The 22,517-nt window shown below is 46.0% G+C and overlaps 2 protein-coding genes across 3 annotated transcripts in view; one reads left to right on the top strand and one right to left on the bottom strand.

Moving 5' to 3' along the window:
- Window positions 1-12,416, top strand: part of LOC104694032 (TGF-beta receptor type-2-like) — a 30,940-nt gene extending 18,524 nt beyond the window's left edge. The window contains exons 2-8 of one of the 2 annotated variants that reach the window (XM_039554697.1): window positions 508-658; window positions 2,284-2,349; window positions 2,491-2,693; window positions 5,739-6,547; window positions 6,660-6,801; window positions 7,990-8,117; window positions 11,905-12,416. In XM_039554697.1, the coding sequence (XP_039410631.1) occupies window positions 508-658; window positions 2,284-2,349; window positions 2,491-2,693; window positions 5,739-6,547; window positions 6,660-6,801; window positions 7,990-8,117; window positions 11,905-12,117 (1,712 nt within the window). In that variant the 3' untranslated portion in view covers window positions 12,118-12,416. The remainder of the gene's footprint in view (window positions 1-507; window positions 659-2,283; window positions 2,350-2,490; window positions 2,694-5,738; window positions 6,548-6,659; window positions 6,802-7,989; window positions 8,118-11,904) is intronic. The other variant, XM_010407084.4, reaches the window with a different exon arrangement.
- A 2,976-nt stretch (window positions 12,417-15,392) lies between these two features.
- Window positions 15,393-22,517, bottom strand: part of OSBPL11 (oxysterol binding protein like 11) — a 40,803-nt gene continuing 33,678 nt past the window's right edge. The window contains exons 12-14 of the mRNA XM_039555062.1: window positions 20,012-20,194; window positions 19,240-19,393; window positions 15,393-17,364 (exon numbers count right to left, since the gene is read on the bottom strand). Coding sequence (XP_039410996.1) covers window positions 17,287-17,364; window positions 19,240-19,393; window positions 20,012-20,194 — 415 coding nt within the window. The 3' untranslated portion in view covers window positions 15,393-17,286. The remainder of the gene's footprint in view (window positions 17,365-19,239; window positions 19,394-20,011; window positions 20,195-22,517) is intronic.

The following is a 22,517-nucleotide window of genomic DNA, read 5'->3' as shown; positions in this document are numbered from 1 at the left end:
ATAGGAAGAGGCAGGTCAAGGAGACAGCAGGAGAGGAAGGAGCTGTCCCTGCCTGGCCATACATCCCTCCCCAGCACCTCTCTTCCTGCTGGGAGGGGAATAAATGAATTCTTCAGGCACACAGAGACTGGAGATGTCCCATTTCCAACACCAAATGTACTTGGGATGAGGGGAAATGCCAATTTGAGCCTAGGTTGTAGAGGAAGAAGTAAATTTCCCCTTGATGATAAATGCTACGGCAAACACAGAGGGAAAACGTGGTTCTCTGCAGTTTCCCAGGCTCTTTTCTGGCAGGACCTGCCTGATGGGAGCATCCTCCCATCTCCTCTAGGCTTTGGAATAACACAAAGCACAATTGACTGGGCAAAGGAGAGCAAAAAACCCTTTAAAAAAAAAACCGCATGGAGAAATAGGGTCAATTGAGGCTCCTTCTCCCCTGGCTGTGTGAATCACTTGGAATGGTGGTTGTTCTTCCACGCTCACCCACAGCCCCTCTCTGCTCCCCAGCCTGCAGCGCCGGCGCCCGCCGCAGCCTCAAGACCAACCTGTGCAAGTGGTGCGACTCCACACCGCCGGCCTGCGAGGAGAAGGTGTGCTACAGCAACTGCAACCTCAACTCCTACTGTGAGGACCCCTACGAGATCTGCGTGGCCATATGGTGAGAGAAAATTCCCTCCCCAAGGGGAGACGGGGGGAGGAAGGGGTTCAAGTGTGTACTCCTGTGCTTGGATTACTGATCACTGCAGTAATTCAGCATTTCTCTTCCTCTTTCCTTGACTCCACTATAATTAAAATTACAAGGCACAGTAAAAAAATCATTTGGTCTGCCCTGTAATTAGTACCAGTTTATTTTCTAAATAAATTAAGCTTTTGAGTGCCTGACACAAAGAGTAGCAAGTTTGCTGCAGGACCTATAAACTCCCATAAACCTCTGAATTTAGCTTTACAAGCTGAACCCAAGGGCAAACCAGCAACCCTGACCTCCAAACCTATGATGTCCTCTTGCATCAGGCAGGTGAATCCTCAGGTCACATGCAGGGGTGCAGCCAAGGTCAGTCCCCATCCAGAACATGGATATCTGAGCTGGCACCACACTGGGGTTAACCCACTGGGTTTATCCCACCTCTTTCCCATCCCCTGGAAAAAGCCCTTTTCTGCTCCTGCGAGAGGTGCCTGGACAGGAAACGCGATCTTGCCTTTCAGGCCAAGCACACACTGCCTGGTTTGGCCCGGAAGAGTGCCTCCCCCAGCTTTTTGGTCCCCATGAGCAAAACTTAAAAAACATCCATTTGGGTCTGCCCAAAGTGATTTCCCTCCACTTTCCCTTTTAATTTGGCTGCCAAAGTGAAAGCCAGCCAAGCACTTATCGCTAGGCTTTATCTCAACCTGCTAATTAGCGTGAATGCTGTATGCCAGCTTTCAGTAGGAGTTCGCCTCAACACAATTGTTGCATTATGGACTTTTAAAAAAGCTAAACACAACAAGAAACCTAAACAAACAAACAACAAAATCCACCCCCTGCCCCAAATTCTCCTACACACACTTGGAGAAGCCACCTTAAATCCTGGGTAAGCAATCTAGCATGTTGCTGGGTTTTTCCCATTAACAGTTTACATTTACAGGAAAAAGCAAGGTCCCTGCAGCAGGAATCCCCCTGCCAGGGAAGCAATCCCACTGCACAGGATGGGGCTGCACCCTGTATCATGTACCAGATGGGGTGAGGCACCTACGCAGTCACAAATAACCTGCCAACCCCGCCCAGCATCTCCCATCCCATTCTAAGATTCATCCAGAGAATAAGATCCCTGCAGGCAGGGCTCACCTCCAGGCCAGCCTTGCTGCTTGCTGCTCACTCTGCTTGCTGCAGAGACTTATGTGGATCATCCAAACTTGTCCTGAGTGGGTATCTCAGTCACAGCAGCAGCTTTGGCCCCACGCTCATGTCCTCCAGGTGCCCAGCCTTGGCAGCTCATGGAGAAGGGATCTCACCTTCCAAGGACTCTTCAGCTGGAGCTCCTCTGTCAAATTACCTGGTAGCCCCAAGAAAATGTGGGGAGCACTGAAACCAGGGGACTTCACCAGGGAGAGGGTGACAAATTTAGGTTCTTTCCTTGGCTTTTATGTCTGATTGCCCAGCTGACCTCAAAGACATTGTGAAATCTCTCCATACCTTCATCCTCCCGCTTTGCACCACCAGGTCATGAAGCAGAGGCTGTCCCTGGAAAAGTAATTAATTGTAACGAAAAGTAATTAATGGTTGTAATTTCCTTTGAACGCACCCAGGAGTAGCTGCAATGCTGTAGCCTGTGCAGGGCCAGTCATCCCCCATCACCGGTCCTGTAAGTACATGTAAGTAGAATTATACCAGAGCCACAGCAAACAAGTCATTCCCTACATACCTTGAAAGAAATGATCTTAGAATCGGGTTTAAGGTGACACACAGGCTGAGCTGCCAGGCCAATGCTGTGTCGGTTCATTTGTCACACACAGGAGACAGGACAATGAGAGCATCAGGATCAGCACGCTCTGCCACAACCCCCACCGCCCCATTGAAAACCTCATGGTCCCCAACTACAACACCTCGCGCTGCATCATGAGCCACCAGCCCAGCGAGGATGGCATCATCTACATCTGTGGCTGTGTGGACGAGCAGGAGTGCAACGACAAACTCATCTTTGAAAACCACACTAATGGTGAGTGCTTTTTTTAACACTATTTATGGGGGGAGCAGCACCCAGTGCCAATGACAAATCCTTTGTGTTTCCTGTGGAGTAGGAGATGCAATGGCAGAAGAGGCTCTTTCACCATCTTCTTTGACCCCCTTCTATAAAAGCCAGTTAAAATCGCTACCCTGTTAGTGAGCCCGGCATTTTGTCTATGGCCAAAGTGTTCCTCCCAGCAATACCTCCAGCCTTTGCCTGGAAGCATTAAGTGACGGAAGATCCACCATATCTCTCAGTGGGCTATGCCTTCAGCAGAGGGTAAATCAGCTGGGGAACCCAGGAGCTGATGTAACCAAGTGTGAGTCAAAAGCTCTGAAAGCTTTAAATAAATTGCGCCGGAGCAAATCCTGCCCCAGAACACACCCACAGGAACTGCTGGCACCCCTCGAAGCTGTAACCTGAAGAGGTGGAGGCGCTGGGGTGCAGGGCTTGGCATGCAGGAATGCCTCCTCTGCTGCTCTCCTGGGAATTCTTGCAGTTTCTCCCGGGAAGGGGCAGCTGGAGCTGCCCCGGTGCTGAGCACACACGTGAGCGTGGCTTGGCTCGCTGCTGCACATGGCTGGAGATCCAACGGGAGCTGTAAATCCATAGGAGGGAAAACTAAGAGGCAGCTTATTTCTGTACCTCAGGAGGGTCGTATACTTTGGAAACATTTCCAACCAGACCCTGAGCCTTTGGGGGTTTGTCCAAACCTCCTCAACTCCAAATAGACCAGGTTTATCCAAGTGTCCATCAAGAATGTGATCTGTAACAAAAGCAAAGTGAAACACCTCCAGTTTTCCATAATCACAGAACAAGGAGAGACTGAAGATGAGTCTAAGCAGAACCTGCATGCCAGTAGCATAGCTTCTCCTGCAACATAAGGAAAAAAGAAAAACATCACATGAAATGTAAATTCTCTGAACAAACAAGCCACTTTAATGGAGGCAAATGATGCTAAATTTGGCGGTTCTTTGCTGCTTCCCCAGCCAAACACAACAGGTACACACACTTCTAGAGAGAGATAGTCAAATCCCAAAGCTGATGCTGGGATATGTAATTTCACACAAAAATGACAACTGGCTCATTGGAAATGCCGCCCCCAGTGAAGGCTCCATATCCAGCCTCCTCCTGTCAGCCGGCGCAGAAAGTGCTGGAAGTCAGAGCAAGAGCAGTGCAGGTCTTTGACAACTCTCTCCTCTTACATATGGGCCACAGGACCAGCTTAGGCAAGCCCCAGGCTCACACACCCCATTGTTTACCTCCTTTTCTTCTGCTTTAAGGGATCATTTGCATTCTAAATATTTACTTGTGGTCATATTCAATGGTACAGACAATTTTCTAAGCAGAGAAACATCTAACAGAGACAAGCACTTCTCCAGCAGCACAAGCAGGCAGATTTTTTCCTGTTTCTTGATTCCTTAAGTTCTGCTTTCAGGTCTGGGCTGCTGGGTGGCATTGCCCTCACACTGGGGCTGCAGGGGACTCCATCAGAGCTCAGAGATCACAGTAATGAACACACAGAGCCATCATTTCCTAAAGCTGTGCACACAGGATCCCAGTGGACACCTTGGGAAGATGCTGGGTAGGGTGGATCATGCCAAGTTCTTTCCACCTCTACCCCAGCTGAGCCTGGCCCTGGAGGTCCATGTCCCCTCCACAGGGATGGATAGACCCAGGCAGCAATGCTCAACACGATGTGGGTTTACAGACCTGTGGTCATTGCCAGAGCAACTACATTTGCTCTCTGTAGAAGGGGTCTAAATCCTGCTACAGCCCCTGTATTGTATTAAACGACTTCCATCAGGAAGGGGCATCCTCATGAAGGAATTTCCTGGAGTTGTGTTAACTTCCCCTTTTTGGGACTTGTGCACGCAACTCCCTTAAAAATATCTTCTCTTTCTTCAGTTTCAAAGATGGGATCCAAAGCATCGGGTAAATCCATTAAAGCAGTAGGTGATATCCAAGCCCAACACTTTCCAAAATAAACATATTCCTGAGTTAGTTATTGATTTATATCAGTTTAGGTTGATCTTGTGGTTTAAACCTGATGCCTATTTTAGAAACGCTTTCACAGCCTCGCAGAAATTAGCTGCAGCACATTTTTTTGAAATTTGCCAAGGAAAATAGCTAAATGCTCTGTTTTTCCAGAACCTGAATTATGATCTCCACACACTGAGGTCAAGCAGCGAGAGTTTTGCTTATGGAATGATTCTTATCCCTCTTCCCCTGGGTTATTATACTTGGCAGAAAAACCTCTGAGTAAGATTTTACTTGAATATCTCTACTGAAGTCAGCATGTTTATTCCAGGAATCGCGAACATCAAAGGATCAGACAATTATATGTTGTGTGAGGGTTATGGCTTTGTGTGGATGTCCTCCCCCCAGCAATCTGAAGGCCAACAGGGGGTTTAACAGAAACAAAACAAATGCAGCCATGCCCTGGTGATTTTTGGGGTTGCTGTTGTAACGGGCTGAGGAAGGAGATGCCAGAACTAGCAGACAAGTGCTGAAATGATGCTCCTGTGTGCTAATTATCCTGCAAAGCGTCCCGGCACTCCCCTGGGCTGGTGGTCCTGCACACTGCCCACCCCCAGCATCCCTCCTGGCTCTCTGTGTACCACAGGAGTCCAGCAAAGCTCCAGCCCCAAGCCCTCTCAGAGATTTGCTGTGTTCAAGCCTTGCCTTGGATTTATCACTGTTCTTTCCAGCCCAGCTCCCCTTGCCATGAGCACAAACAGCACGTGGGACCCCCAAAAGGCCCTTTGCAGTCTCTTGTGCCACAGTACCCCATCCAAATGATGCTGGCCTGTGTCTTCTGTTGATAAATGGAGCTGAATTTGAGACCAAAACCAGTCAGCCCCCCCTCTTGCTAAGTGCCTACATCTGGGTTCTGTGCCGGGACGGGCCCTTGTGCGGCCCCACAAAGGGCTGCGCTCCATTAACAGCTTTGCATATTTTCCTCCTCCGCGTGATGAAAACGAGCTGCGGCAGACCCGCAGCAGCAGCATCTCGCCTTTGCTTTCCTCCCCTCAGGCTACTCCATGCTGCAGAGCAAAGAGGTGATCCCAGTGGCTGCCATCAGCCTCCTGCCCCCGTTGCTGGTGGCGGTGATGATCACGGTGATATTTTACCTCTGCCGCACGCAGAAGCGACGCAAGAGGGCCAAGGCGTGGGGTGGGAAACAGGGACAGCCCCCGGCGCTGCCAGAGCCGGGGAAGGCAACCGAGCGGGAGGAGAAGTTGTCCGTGCTGATGGATGAGAGCCCAGCCGGCACCAGCCCCGGCTGCGCCAGCAGCCGCCCCGCTGAGCTGCTCCCCATCGAGCTGGACGAGATGGTGGGCAAAGGGCAGTTCGCGGAGGTGTGGAGGGCCAAGCTGAGCCACAGCCGCTCAGGGCAGTACGAGACGGTGGCCGTGAAGATCTTCCCCTGCGAGGAATACTCTTCCTGGAAGAACGAGAGCCAGATCTTCACTGACACCAGCCTGAGGCATGACAGCGTCCTGCAGTTCCTCACTGCCGAGGACCGGGGCACGGGGCCCCGCCGGGAGTACTGGCTCATCACCGCCTACCACAGCCGCGGCAACCTCAAGGACTACCTCTCCCGCCACGTGCTGAGCTGGATGGACCTGCAGAAGATGGCTGGGTCCCTGGTGAGCGGGGTGGCCCACCTCCACAGCGACTACACCGCCTGCGGCCGCCCAAAAATCCCCATCGCCCACCGTGACATCAAGAGCACAAACGTCCTGGTGAAGAACGAGCAGGAGTGCGTGCTCTGCGACTTCGGCATCGCCATACGCCTCGACCCCTCCCTGACAGTGGATGACTTTGCCAATAGCGGGCAGGCAAGTATGACCCACCAACCCTCTCTGGAGGAGCCTTTGCCAGCCACGCCCCTGTCCTGTGGCCAAAGTCCTTATCCACCGCTGCTAACACCTCTCTCCTCTCTTCGGGCAGGTGGGCACCGCCAGGTACATGGCCCCAGAGGTCCTGGAGTCCAGAGTGAACCTGGAAGACCTGGAGTCTTTCAAGCAGATGGATGTCTACTCCATGGCCCTTGTTTTGTGGGAAATGGCCTCCAGATGTGAAGTAGTAGGAGGTAGGAGCACTGCACCATGGTTGCTGTGTGCCTTTTTACTCCCTTACTACCACATACCAACTGATGGCACAAGACGTGACTTGGGGTGGCCGAGGTCTCTGCAGGGCTGCCAAGAGTTGGTGACAGTTTCCCCTGCTCTGTGTGCCATGGCTTAAGGGGGGTGGTTCAGTGGTCAAGAAGCAGGACAGGACCCCATGGGGACATCCGGTCCAGCCCCTGCTCAAAGCTGCCGAGCTGCCGAGCCCCATGGAGCCTGTGCTGGTGATAATAAGCTAACCAAGCAGGAAGAGCCAAAGGTGTCTCTGCCTCCTCAAAACCATTTTCTTCTTCAGACCATACCAGAGTGCTTATGTTGCAATGGGGACTCACAAACCCCAGCCCCTGACAGTGTGACATCCCCTGTCATTTCCCAGAGTCACACCCTGGCATCTGAAATTGTGTGTAGCAAAACATTTAATTAACTGCCCTGGAGTTAGCCCCTGCCTGGCTTCTGCCTGCTCCCCTTTCCCTTCCTTCTCTATCCCAGCCACTCACAATACAAGCCCATAGAGCTGCAGAAACCTCCAACCCTTGGCCAGAAAGCTGCTCCAACTGCACTGCAAGCCCCATGGTTGGCCCTTGCCTGGCTCAGATGCCCCATGCATCCTTTGTTCCCAAGCCAGCATCCCAGGCCATCTCTCTCCACTTGTATCTCACCTGAATTCACATCTGGGCAAGACCTGGCAGAAACCAGGGTGGCCTCTCACCTCTGCCAACAGCCAGCTTCTCCTTGGTCTCCCACGACATGGGGTTTCTCTTCTGGAAGGGCCACTTCTCCTCTAACCCATTCCATCCCTGCTGCAGAAATCCAGAAAATATCATATGATAGTCACCCCTCCCATCCTTCACCAGCACAATACTTTCTGCCTGCTCAAAATATGTCACACCCAAAGACAAACCATGTCCTTTGTACTGCATCTTTAGGGTTCAGGGAGAAGGTCAGATCGATCCCGGTGCTGTCTCTGAAAAGAACCTTTATGTGAAAACCCAGCACTACATTTCTGTGTTCAAATTCTCAATTGTTTCCAAATCAGCTTATTTTTTTGCAGACTGTTAAAAACAAATCCATTCTCATCCAGTGGGCCATATCAAAACAAAGCAGGGAATTCATTAGAAACATCCTGTGATGCTGCTGTTGCTTCCTTGCAGAGGTAAAGAATTATGAGCTGCCTTTTGGGTCGAAAGTCCAGGAGCAGCCTTGTGTGGACACCATGAGGGACATTGTGCTGCACGGCAGAGGCCGGCCCGAGATCCCAAGCAACTGGCTGGTGCACCAGGTAAGCTGGGAGCAACTGGTTCAGAAAAGAGCAACACACGTTGTCCCTCCTCACTAACGCAGCCTGAAAAATTAAATTTATAGTCAAAGGAAAAGCAGGCAGAACTCCTGGGCTCTACTTCCAGCTCCATTGTGAATGGCTGGGCCCACACAAGTCCCATTGGACTCATTTCCTTGTTGCACAAAAGCCACCAGCCATGGTACATCAGCATTTGTTGATCAATAGCCATGGTCAGGAAGCTGTGAATGCCAGGTGATGGGTTTCAGCTACCCTAAGGATAACAGGAAAATGGAGCACTTCAGTGCAGCTCTTCTCATGAAACAGTAAATCATTGGAGTTCACTCTGCTTCTCTCCTAAGCACCTTGTCTGGAACACTGAGGAAACACACAGCTCCTCACACACAGCCATTCGCAGCAGGCACAGAGGGCAAGAGAGCTGCATCCAGCCTTCTGCCTGCTTGGCTGTGGAGGTTTCAAGCTCCAAAGTACCTTTAACATGAAATTTCCATTTCTACAAGGAAGAGCAAACCAGGAAGCATGTCCTTCCTGTGAAACACTCAGGAAAAGGGAGTGAAGCTGAGAGCAGGGACTCTGCAAGGCTCGAGGCTTGTCAAGGGAGGTCTTTCACCAGCCTTCAGAGGGTCTGAGAGCAAAGTGTGTCAGCACAGAGGGCATAACCCAGTGTTCTAGAACAGGAATATTTCAGCAGTAACAAAATGTGCTCTACTAAAACCACCCACAAGCACACCCAGAGCAACCAGCTACAGAAACAGAGCTCCCTCCTGGCCCTGACAGGGTCCTCTGCCCCAGGCTAACACTTTCTGCCACACACTAAGGACACGAAGGGTAACAAGCATGCTGATTGTGATTTCCACATCTTGCCTGACTTTGGTACTTCCTGAATTTCACATGTCTCGTGGAAAAACACCATCTGCTGATCAACACTCCCATTCACCTGAAAATCAAGCTGGAACATTGAGCCTGCTGGCTTTCAGAGCCTTGCAGTGCTCAGTGCATCATTTTGCAATATCTACCTGTAAAACACACTGCCTCTGCTCCCACTCTGCCCTGCTGGCACACAGAGGAAGGCTTTGCAGAGGGAATGAGAAAATTTCTCGACCTTAGGAGGCCACACACATTCCCTACAACGTCTCCTCTCAAAACCATATTTGTCCAAAGATTCACAGCTGACCTGACTCCTGACTGCCCAAAACTGCAAACAGCATCAAATGAATCCGCAGCTTCTGTGGGACCCCCGGGACGTTTATCAGTCAGTGAGTCCATTTCTGAAGCTCACCCAGCCCTTTACATTGACAAAGGCAAATACAGGAACTTCAATCAGCAGTGCCACATATTTGAAGCCTTTTGAGTAGTCACCTCAGACATTCACCTCCCAGGGTCTCCGATAAACTTTGAAACCATAGAAAAAATATACAGAGGCTTGGGTTGTCAAAAATCCTGCTTTGATAGAGCATGAGCATAGCTGTGCTGTTCCCAGGGCTGAAGGGAGGCTGACTGCAGTCACCTCCCAGAAATAATGCTGCTGTAGTTGGACTGGTCTAGCAGGCAAACAGAGCAAAGCTTGTAAGGTGGGAACTTTTATTGGACCATCTGATGGTCACTGGGGAAGGGGAACAGCAAAGCCACGTTGTGTTGCTGAAAGTTTTTCTCTGACTAATCTCTGCTGGTGTAATAAACATCTCTTTACAAGCCTGGCTTTACAGCATTTTCCGGGCATTTTGCAACCGGTCTCCCTAGGATGAGGAATTGGGCAGCACCATCTGCTGGGAAGCAGCAGAAAACCACCGGCTTGTGCCACTCCGGGGGTCCAGGCTTCCCTTCCCGTGTGAGGAAGCATTGGGTGACACCGAGAAAGAGTGACAAGTCACTCACCTGAATGGGAGGCACCCACAGGTGTTCCCACCCATAAGTTTGCTGCAGAGCTCCAAATGCTATTTCCGCGTTTCAACCATCAGGATTGCTCTCAGTCAAGTGAAGACCATGGTTTGATTTTCAGCAAGTGTCAGCACTGATTTCCCTGACAGGCCTGACTCACCCAATAGCAGCTTCAGGGCATTTGCGTGCAAAGCCCCACAACAAAGCCAGCCAAAGAAATTCATCCCCAGTTTCTCAGATAACTTACCTTGTTTCACACACCACCACACTAAAAAAGAAATTTTTTTTTAGGCCAGGTAAATTTCTGAATCTGGTTCACAAAGCAGCCGAACAGACTGATGTACTGGCACAACCAGAGGCTGGTGCAGGATAGGAAGGAGCAGTGGAAGCTTAAGTCAATACTGCCACTAAAAATACACTTGTACAACTCAGCATTCTTTGGAATCTTGGAAAAACAGATATCAAATATAAAAGCCAAACTAAGTCCATTTTGTAAGCCAAACAAGATGTTCCAGTTATACCATTCAAGAGAGCATCATCACTACAAGGCAAACTGCAAATAAATGGTATGATTTCAGGGAAAAATAAGTACAGAGAATCTTGGATGTCCTGTTGGAGAACAGGCTGACTTAAAAAGATTCACCTAAGCTAGCTCATTTTTGCATGTAATCAATTACCCTCAAATCCTTTCAACTAAGCTAGTAAGTGAGTGACGTCAGAGGTGCTGAAACACACCATCTGTCAGTTTTGCTGTACAATCCTGTTCTCTCCAATTTGTGTCCATTGTGGAAGATTTAATACAACGAACCTTAGCACAGAGTAGTGAGTTCTGAGTAAGGTGCAGAAGGGCAGATGGCACTGACCCTGTATCTCTGTAGGACTCGGATTTTCCCCGTGTGGGTCCACATGAGACTTTAGGGTTCTCTTAATTACAAATTATGAAATACATAAAACCCACTGAAAAACATGAAGCTTTATTTAGAATAATGATTTTTCCACTGTGTTCCAACTTTAGTTGACAATGATGCCAAGAGCAATAGCACATGATGGAATTACATGGGCGAGGGAAGGTTCAACACAGCTTCTGGTGCTAGCTGTGTTACTAGCTAAAGAGTGGGAAAAGCACCAGCTGAATACTACCATTTATTTTCTTTCTAAGCCCAAAATATTGTGGCTCTTTTCAGAACCCTACACAATTGGACAAAAAAAAAAAATAGTTTTCTGGGAGACATAAGCATTGTAGCTGAGAGGAACTCTGTGTGTTCTGGAGCAAACTGGGAAGCACCTCATCCCATCTCAACCAAAAGGCTGTTTTGTGATCAGAGAACAAGGTTCAGCTGCACACTGCAATGAGTGTTTGGCACAGCACACCCTTCCAGAATGCCACTAAAACAAGAAGTCAGATTTAAGAAATTATTTCCAAACCTACCTTTGAAAACCACCTCCCCCAGATGTAACAGGCAGGGTGCAGCTCAAACCCCAAGGCCTGGGCTCAGCCAGCAGCCTACAGGTCACCATCCACACCTCCCCTGCCCCTTGTGATTTTAGATTCTCTGATCCAAATGGGCAAGGTTGAGACAGGAAATAAATAGGGGCTGGATGGAAACAGGCTCTAAATCTCACAGCCAACACAAGCCAGTTTCCAGGGAGCATGGGGAATGTTTGGGAGCAGATGCCGGGGGAGCCGAGGCTGCTGCTCTAACACAAGCAGTGCCAGTGGAAGAAGCATCAGCACTTCCACAACTTACCGAGGCTGACTCCTCTTGTGCTTAAGCTTGGCCAAAACCAGCCTTTATGCAGGAGGCTGTCAGAAGTGTGGTAAACCACCGAGATTGTGTTAGATCCTCCTCTTCCTGCCTTCCAATCCTAATCTCAGCCCTTCCGACTGCAGGGAATGCGCTTCCTGTGCGACACCATCACGGAGTGCTGGGACCACGACCCCGAGGCTCGGCTCACCGCCCACTGCGTGGCTGAGCGCTTCAACCTGATGGCACAAATGGATTGTGATGACATCCTCAACAACAACACGGACAACGAGGCCAGCAAAACAGCTTCTCCAGGTGGGGAGCACCAGGACAGTGACGGGAGCAGAAACATTCAGTGATGCAGCAGGCAAAAGTCCTCATCACGAGGAACAAGAGGATAAGGGAGAAGCATTTAGCTCATGAGGGAAAAAAGCCTCACTGTTTTTCAAAATGGAACTAAGATCTAGTACATAAATTATTTATAAGATCTGTTTCCTCCCACAGATACAGTGAACTGTGGAATCAATATTTTGGTTAAAGTGCAACATTATTATATGAACTGACTTTGTACTTACTTAAAATGTATAATGATGCAAAGCATTCCTTTTATTATTTTTTAAAATAATAATGTTTAATCTTTTATTAATAAGCACCTGAATTCCATGTCTTTTTTTCCATGTCATTCCTTCCATATTGTCATCATGAGTTTTTTTCTAACTTATTCTGCAGTGATCAAAACAATTTTCCTTTTTTTAATGGCCTATACACACATACAAAATCTGTTGTAGCAGCAAAAAAAGACATCATGAGATATACCACACCCTCAATGGAAGAAATGCTGACATCCAAGAAAATCACTCATTCAACATTATGCAAAGATCCACAATAATCCAGTTTGTAAAAGCCTGATACAATGCAACTACAACATACCTTTCCTCACTGGGGAATTCCTGGGTTAATTGATAGTTCAGGTGGGTGTGTGATGCTTCTTTGAGAGAGAAAGAAGAAGTCACCAGTGTAGACATGGTTGCTTCACCCTAAAAACTCTCCATGCAGGATATGCAGACAACCCTTTCCCCCATCAGACCAGTCTCCAGTCACCTCTAGCCAGACCTGTGCCACAGTAACAGTGTCAACACAACGGGGTTGGCCAACTCTTCTTGCGACTCTCACACCCCCCCGCTGGGTTACCCCACCTGGGGAAACACGATCAGAATGAACTGAGACCTTAATTCCCATGATCACCACATCAACCCAGGCTGCCTCTATCCTGGAAATCAGTTAAGGAAAGGTAAGTCACACCTCCCTCTGAACCCTGGTACTGTGCAAATCCCTCCACCCTTGGGATCAAAAACCTCAGGTGCTCCTAAGCCCTGCAAGCCCATACCTGACACCTACACAGAGCTGTAGTTTTTGGGATGGCACCCGAGAGGAATACATTGCTTGCCACCACACAGCTGCATGGATCAGCCCAGAAAGAAAGGGAGCAAACCTTCCAAGTTTTCTACAGCCGAGGCTCCCCGATGTGGAGCAGGGAAGCAGACCTGCAGGGCTGGTTTGGTTTTCTAAAGTGCTCAGCTATGACAACACCAACCCATATAAAAACCTTTTCTTCTCTAGCTATTGTTTCCACCTCCTTGGACTGTTTTTACAGTTGCTAAATTAAAAGCCTAGAACCAAATTGTCTCTAAACACTTCAAAGAAGGACAGAAGGGGAATGAATTAGGTTGCATCAAATCTAAATAACAAAAAATTTGCTTAGCTACCACTTATTACACCTGCAACTGTGACCACACCTGTCATTCTCAGTAATCTTCACCTGGCTGCTACCTCCTGACACCTTACAGTTTTTCAAGTTAACCCTTTTCTCTTGAAGCACACCCTCCTCAGTTCCCCACAAATACACATTTTCCACCCACCTGACTTCAGTCTCATTTCTTGACTGTAATAACCACTGCTCTGGCACAAGAGAAACAGAGCATGAGGCAGCTTTTCTGTCAGGGAGACAAAAATCTACAGGAAAACAAACCAAACTCCCCCTGCCACCGACTGCCCAATCTTTCATTCCCATAGTATTTTGTGCAGAATTTCCACACCAAGTTCTGCACCAAGTTGTTTGGACACACTGATGAATGTGTTCACTTGTTCTTCCAAGCTCAAAAGGATTTAAAAGACACTCTGACCTGTTCTTCCCACAGGTGACAGGGACAGAGGGGATCAGTCTGTGCAAACCAGACATTGAAGCCTGCATCTCTGACTCTGATGGCTGAAATCCAAATTCTCCAGGGTAGACAGACTTCATAATTGGCTTGAGTTCATATTATAAATATGCTGAAAAACTTTATCTTTTCCCCTACCCATGCCTAAAATCTTGAACAAGCTGATTTGCATAGTGCGTTTTTTTCCATCAATCCATCAGGATTGCACACCTGAATGCCTGTGTTAAACAGGGGTGACTTGTCACACTCTGTTTTCCATGAGCAGCAGGCTGCACAGCACCTCTAAAGACAGCCACTTATTTAAGATCCAAGATCTGTTTATGATTCAGGGAGCCTAAAACCACTGAGATCAATGAGAATTCTGCTCTTAATTTCAGTGGGGCCCAATCAAGCCAAGAAGACAGAAGGTAACATAAGCCAATGTCCTATTTTGCCATGTTCCCTGTTGGAACACACTGTGGTTCTAGCAAGTATCCACACAGGAAGCAGCACTGAGCCCTTCCCTTTGCTCCAGAAGGTACAGGATGGAAACAACATCAGTTATGCAAGAGAATCAAATCTGGTCAGAGTTAAAAATACATTCATTAGTCCGCAGGGTGCTTGCCACTCTCAGAAGAATCACAATTACAATTTAAGCTGGATATTCAGTGGCTCATTTTTCTCTTTTTAAACTGTTTTCAACTATGTCCTTTGTTTCTAGAAGTAGAAATATGCATCATAACTAAATCCACATCAGGAACCATTCCAGTTCTGGTGATCACTTGAGCAAAGGAAGGTTTTATGTTCTTTTTTCCTAGAAACATCTTCATGTTGAAAGAAATCACTTCATGGATTTTATCAAAATATTGCTTCAGCATTTGGTCTATTTTTACACAACAAAATTAGTAACAGCTTTCTCAGTGTGAAACCACAAGCATACCAGATGAGAGAGGAAGAGAAATAACTTTACTAATAGTATTTTATAAGGAACACAAATGAGTTTATGATCAACGTGGGAGCTTTTCAGTCTCATTTACAGGCATCACCTTGACAAATTCCCAAATCAAAATTTTAAGGTGAGTTTAGTGACTGAGTCATAAGTCTCTATTTCAGTAAGCTTAACTTTGATCCCTGGAGTATGCTCAGCTGAAAAAGGTTTGGTTTTGCTCTGATCACTGCAATATTAAAAGCTGGACCTTGCACCACAGCCCTTGCTGTTCGTTTAAAGCAAATGTGCCATGTGACACAGGTAAAACAACCATGAAACGTATACAGTGTTAATCTGTTTCTCTACCAGCCCCAGTTTGGTGCAGGTACTGATGAACCGTGGAAGAATTCCACACATTGCCACCATGACTCCTACCCCAAATCCTGGAACTGGCCAAAGAGCACACCCCAAATGTGCTGCAGACCCAAAAACAAGGAGGAACTAATCCCACTGTTTCAGTTTTTATTTTTATTCCTGGTTAAACATGAAAATGCCCAATGGATATCCAAAACTATCACAACAGGATGGTTGTATAGAATATCACAAACAAGACAAGCAGGGCCTAAAACATTCTTCTGCTGGAGAATAGTTACCACTCAAGCACACAGTGCCAAAATATCCCACTTTTAGGACCAAGGAAAGCCCAGACAGATCTCCAGCATGAAAGAAAACAACCACCTACTCTTTCCTGGTCACCTGATCTCTAGGAAAGCAGACAGAACAAATGAATCATTTTGTAGCTTTATTATCCCCCCCCACTTCTCACAAATGGACTATGACTCGCATTGAGATCTCAGTGCATTTCACAGCAAAAAAAAAAAGTACAAGAGGATCAAAACAGTTGTGCATAAACCCAACTCTTTTTTTTTTTTTTTTTTTTTGCATGATTTACAGTTTGTGTTGAAAGTTAACATGGGTATTTAAACCTTCTGATGCATTCTTACACTTGCATCCTCTCTATGGAAAACATCTTACCAGATCATACAGTTGTGAGTTCTCATGATGCTGGATCAGGTGCAGCCATTGCCATGGCTGGGAAGTGGCAGATAATGTTATATACACTGATTGGAAGACTACATCAGAAGAAAAAACAGATTAAGGCACCACTGTTGGAAAAATTAAGGTAGCTTGTAGTTACAACAATAACGAAAGCCATAGTAAGTACTATTCTTAATTGCCAGCAATTCTTAGACTTCAATAAAATAGTTATAAAAAGGAGAAAAAAAAAAAGAAAAAAGGATGTTTGTACCTGAATACAGTTTCCTGATATCTGATTGTGTTTCAAATCAATACCCAGTCCTCAGCATAATCAGTTGTTTGTTTGGGTTTTTTTATGGTAACATGAAAAACCAGGACCTACAGTCCATGTATTCAAGGTCACATTTCACTGCTTTGCTCTGAACACCACCACAGGAGAAAAAACAAAATAACCCAAAGGACAGTTTGTAACACTGATACTTCATCTCTGAGACAATTAGATGGGCAGAGAAATTTAAATACAAAACTGTATGTTTTCTGTTCATTTTGAAAGCCTTAGTCCTCAAGAAGAGAAGTTGGAGGAGAAAAAACAGGCCAGATCTCATTACATTATAACTTGAGAAAAACCAGTCACTCAAAGAGATTTAATAAAATTAGAGCTGAAAAGTGTTCAAATTACTTTTCCAATTCAAGTCAATTATTTCAAGTATATTAAAATGTTTCAGAGGAAAAATTTCTCCATGGTTACACTTCTAATTGCTTTTATAAATCCATAAAAAAGAAAAGTAGTCTCTACGTACATCCCATACTCCTCCAATGCATGCACGCATTCTCTCCGAAGAAAAGGTCGTCATGATCCAGTTGTTTCTTAATACTGATTTCAGGCACATCTTCCAAACACCCTTCCAGTTTTCGCCAAGAAGGTTAATTACTGGGCATAAAAGCAGCAATTTTTTGTTGCTGTTGTCTACATGTGTACTGAGGAGGTTTCAGTGATTAAAGAGCTTGACACAGATTCCAAAAGAGTTCCTATGTCACTCCGAAATCCAACAGGTTCCTTCTTCTCTCAGGCAGCTTTTGCAATCTGATCTACTTAGAAGAATCTTACACAATGCAGGTAAAATCTCTTGGATCATAGAAAAAAACAAGTTGGTTGAACGTACCTGGCAAGTCTGTCTCTACAACTTGGATTTTTACCTTTTTTTTTTTAAATAGCTTTAAAGTGCCCTAGTATAGTTATTTCTTTATGCTCATTTAAACTTGCACAATTACATAAAAAGGGGAACTCAGTGTAATTACTGTGTTCAGAGAGACAGAGGAAAAGGAGAGGAAAATCAGAAAACTCATCTTAAAGCAGCTTTTTTCTAGTTACTGTCCGTTTGCTGAGTTTGTGCAGTAGACACTGTTTTCCAGAGGGGTTTATGATAAAGCCAGCCATCTCCCTGCAATTTAAAGAGAAAGTACAGTTATAATAAAGACACTGCCCTGGGAGAACTGCCTTCACAAAACTATTGGACTGATGGCTGTGAACAGCAGAGGGACAGAGCTGGTATCTTTACCTCCCACAGATTAAGGCACAGAGATCAGCACTGCAGGCTGCTGACACTGCTTCAGAACACGTGCAGGCTCCTGCCAAGCCACTGTGCTCTCTGGGAGCTGACTGCACTTATAATTAACCCAGTCAAAAAGCCACTCTTGTGAGGTGTATGTTCCAAATTACTTGAAGAAGCCACATAAGCAGACAGCAGAGAGGCAGCTACCCAGGATTATCAGCTCTAACACAGCCCAACAGCTTACCCAGAAATGAAGTGCCCAGGATCACATTTAAACGTTTTCCGAGTACATCTGTATCTTGAACTAGCGACAGAACTTCATCTTTTGTAAATCTAACAATACTAATAATGCAACTACCTAACTTTGAGCTAATTATACTAACACAGCTTTAGAGAACAAAAACCATCATGGGAGCTAACTTGTCCTGAACTTCACAAAACAAACCTGGAAGATATCCAAGAAAAGGTAACTTTTTAGCTGGTGTTCTAAACCCTTCCCATCTCTGTGATCTAGTAAGAAGAGGGGGAATTACATTACTGCACTGTAACAGATAAAGCTTGCACTGTGAGGAGAATCTAAACTACAACAGCATAAATTTTACTCAAGAACTCTCCTGTTGCAAAGGCTCAGCAAAGGTCTCTACACTAGCAAGGTCTCACCACGTGGATCACAAGAAAAGCCTATTTCAAAGTTATCATAGCAGCATCCCCCAATCCTCCTGGGCAGGCTGTAGTTCACTTTGTTAAGTGTCTTACTATATTATTACTACTACTACTATTACTGAAGTACAGATTAAGACACTGAACAAATAAGCTCTAACCAAAATGTAATGTAGGAGAACAAAAGAAGTGTAAGTTGAGAATGAACTCTCATTCCTGCTGATGCCATGAAGATTTTTTGCCTTTTCTTTTATACCCCTGTTATATCTTTTTTACAACTTCTGTATTCTTAGTGCTTTTTGTCTACATTCTTGGACTGGTTTGCCAAGCTAAGAGACTAAACATTTTAGAAGCTTTGTAGCCAGGGATCAGTGTGCCCCAGACCCCAAGGCTCTCTCCAGAACACATTCTGTAAACTAAGATAGAACCATCCAGGGGAAGGTTCCTTGGGGAGGGGGGCTCACTTGAGCCTCTCATTGGGGAATTTTTGATTGATATGCTAATTAGTAAAACCTATAACGTTATACCCGATCTTTTGGGGGTGTGCATTGCGGGGTGCATTTTGGTGCATTCGACCTGGACGTGTGCACCTAAGGATCCTTGAAATAAATACCAAGGTAAAAATTCCTTTTCCCCTTCTAACCGTGTTTGACTCTTGATTTTAAGACCAGGAAAAGGCATCACTGTTTGCTAACAATAACATGTTGGGTACACACACACACACACACCACCTCAGCAGAATTAGTACTACTGATTATTTGCTTTGAGCATTTACTGTTGCAGTCTGCCTACATGTGTATATGCAAAGCTATTTTCCATGTGCCATTGAGGACTTGCTTGGTAAAAGAAACTGGACCAGGAAACTGGCAAACATTTTGATGCAAGGGCATCACAAAATCCAAGCATTTGGAAAGTGGAGAATGAAGTCATGCCTTTACATGCTTAAGAATTCTTATGTCACCTTACCCCTAAGGATCCCACAGAGCTAAACTGTAAGATCTAAGGCCAAATATTCTGACAGGACACAGACCCGTATGTGCACCTGCTTGCTTAACAGCTTTGCTTCTGCCTTCATTAACAGCAGCTAACTGCTTGGGAACTTACATCTTTAAGGAAATATTTAGTACACCAAGGTGTTTCTGTTTCAGCACGAAGTCTCTCTTCATTCCTCTGCCGTTCTTCCAGGGCTCGCTTGTGCTCTGTAGCCTTATCGATGTCTCCATCCCGCAGAGACTCTGTCACATGCTGCCACAGCCTCCTACAAAATAAACTGGTAACTTTACTGTTCCAAAGGTTTCCCAGCCTGCCACCTCGAACTGCAAGATCACTGCAGGCAGTTCTTGTGGAACAGGAGCACTCTCTCCACATACACATGAGAAATCAGCCCAGGTCAGAGAATTGCAGCACAGGTGAGGGCTCATGGCCAAGTCTTACAGCTACACCAGCAACTGGGAGCATGTAGGAATGGCTCTGAGGTTCTGGCAGTGCCAATCTAATGTCTGTTTGCAAACCCTTTAAAACTGCCATGGAAGTGTTATTCAACAAGCAGCTTCTTGTGAGGATGTCAGGAGCTGCCCTGCTATGTAGCTGATGAGTAAAAACAAAACTAACAGGGAGCTTCTGTTCTGGAAAGCACTTTGTGAACTCAAAGAAACACCCTCTGCTCATAAATAGGAGACAAACACCCATGTGCCTGCACTTGGGTTGTGCACTTTTTACTATGCTCTTGACTTTTATTTTTAAAAAACATAAAAAATAAAGATCGGTGCTGCTAAGCGTTATCCACAAATACTATCTACATTTGCAGGTTTTCCTAAGGCACTCACCAGACTGCTTAGGACAAAAAGGGTCAGACAAGAGCAAACATATACTCTACCTAGATTCAAAGGGGCCTTGCTTCTCCAGGGGCCGGACTCGTTTTCTTGTCACGGAGAGCTTTGTCAAATCCACGTATTTGGTCTCCCCGTTGCTGTAGGTGAACTCAAGCACACTGTTCCACTCCCCCTGCACTCTGCACACCACCGTGTTCGTCATGTTCTGCTTCACTTCACCTGTGACTCTAGGAAAGAAATTTATTTTTAAAAAGCCATGGCTGAAGAAACCTGAGGACTATTCCTTGCATAATCACTCAGTCCTGGACGAGTTTGCAAACTTGTCACACTGCCTAGAAAAATGTTAGTTATTTGAATTGCATTTGTGTGGAGAAGCTCAAAGAGCAAAGTGGCTTTCACTCGCTGCTCTAGTTCTCTTCAAGTTACCCAGGAAACTCCATTTTTGGGTTCAGCTTGTTTCAAGCCTCTTAAGGAAACTGAAAATGAAAAAGAAACTAACACAGGCGGATTCACATATAACAAGCAGTTGATCATTTCCACTTGAAGTATCACATCAGATACATAGTTCAGACTTAAAAAATAAAAATTAAACTTTCTAGCAAGAATATATCTCACTACCTGCTGGCACGTCATCTCGCATCTTTACATGTCAATATTCTCCTTATGTAGGTGGTCTCATTCGCATGTTGCTCTCATAAGCAGCAGACACAAAGGCAGAAAGCAAGGTAGGAAACTAGAAATCAGGAGAACTGCTTTTGCTTCCTATCTCTTTCCCAGAAACCTCTACCAATAACCAAGATAAGAAAAATGTCTTTCTAACATGCAGTATTTCATTCAAGGTGTAGCATAATGCTCAAGTATCACCACAATCGCACACACTGATGCATACTTTTCTTCTCAGCTTCAAGACCTGTACAAAGACCTCCACAAAGACCTCCTGACACCCACTTCATCCTGACCCAGTGTTTGAGCATGGCTTGGCAAGCAAATTGCCAGTCTTAAACAGAAGGTTTCTCCTAGAAACAAAGAAACAAAAGAGTCTGTGCACTATGCAAACCAGACTTGAGAGATTCTTACTTGTAAGGTGCTGCAGGATTCACAAAAGATACTTTCTCCAGCTCCAATTAAACTGCAGTTATCTGTACACAACCTCCCTAAAACTCACCACTTTCCAGCTCCCCTTCCTGCATTTCACCAGTGTTCACACAAAGCATAGGCTCATCTCCTTCCAGAATTCTATTGTGAGCAGCTGAGAACAGCTAACTTGCACACCACTGGCTTGCTCTGACGACCTTTGAACAACTGCATCCAGGAGAGTGGAAAGCAGCACTTCTGGTGCCACACTCAGAGGAAAAGGGAGCACAGGACACAAGTGCCACTTCCCTTCTTCCACCCACACTAGTCACTTCCCACTGTGCCTGCACCTAACTGTCCTCCCCAGTCCTGGTATCAAAATAGAGAAATTTATCTCTCAGGCAATGAAACAAGTATCACAGGTCAGACCCGCCAGCACAGAGATACTGGATGCCAGCCAAAGCAGAGCTGCAGGGAATCTCCAGGGCAAGGGGGGAAAGCTCACAGCCAGCTCACAGCAGGAGGCAGCTGCCAGGACTTCTGTCACATTGTGATCCAGCAGCTCGAACCTAAATTAACCTCATGAGAAATATCTTAAAAAACCCAAATTGATAAGCATGCACTGCTCACAGAGCACAGAGTTTTCCACTACAAAAATTTAACAGTTGTTGAAAAAAACAGGAGCAATAAAAGCACACTTACAATATTTTTTTTGTGGACTTTAAGAAGCACTAACAATTACTGAAAACAGCAGAAAGAGCAGCTGACAAGCAAGCAGCCTTAATTTTGTGCTGCTTCTCACCCTGTGACTTCCACACCTCACCAAAGCTATTACACATGGCGGAGTCCCTGTCCTCCTCCCAAGAGATCTCTGAACAGCCTGAATCCACAGGATGCCAGGGATCAGCCAGGTCAGACTCTGCAGTTACTTCCCCACAACTTTAACAGCTTGATTTTTTCCAAGCATTGTGTGGTAACAAGACAGCACTGACATCCAGTATTTTAATATCAATCACAAAATTACTGCCCCTGCTCAGCTGAAAATAAACAAAGTTATATCACTCACTACTGGGGTGCAGTATTGAATTGCTCCATTAAACTCTCATTACCTTTATTTCTCCAGGTTGCATTGCTCTGACACACAACCTCTGCCAGCACTGCAGACCACAGTAGCTGCCTGAACCACTATTAGTGATAAAAACCTGCTGGCACTTATTTGTAATCTTGGCATGACTGATACATGTCTAGCTGTTCGTTATCATTATCCTCTATTTCATCCAGCTAAAGAGGTACAGGACCAAGGAGCCAACATCCAGCTGAGGTCTAACAACAAGGGTCACTCTACAAAAAAATCCATACCATTGCCATAGCAACTCCCGTGCGCTCTGGGTAACCATGACAACACTGCTGCTTCCCATCAAGAGATTCTTTTGGCAATGTCCAATCATCACCATGTCAAATTTTCAATAGTTCCAG

The sequence above is a fragment of the Corvus cornix genome, chromosome 7 (assembly GCF_000738735.6).
Source record: "Corvus cornix cornix isolate S_Up_H32 chromosome 7, ASM73873v5, whole genome shotgun sequence".
Lineage (NCBI taxonomy): Eukaryota > Metazoa > Chordata > Aves > Passeriformes > Corvidae > Corvus > Corvus cornix.
Note: the sequence above shows the minus strand (reverse complement) of the source record. Positions and strands in the feature narration are given on the sequence as shown.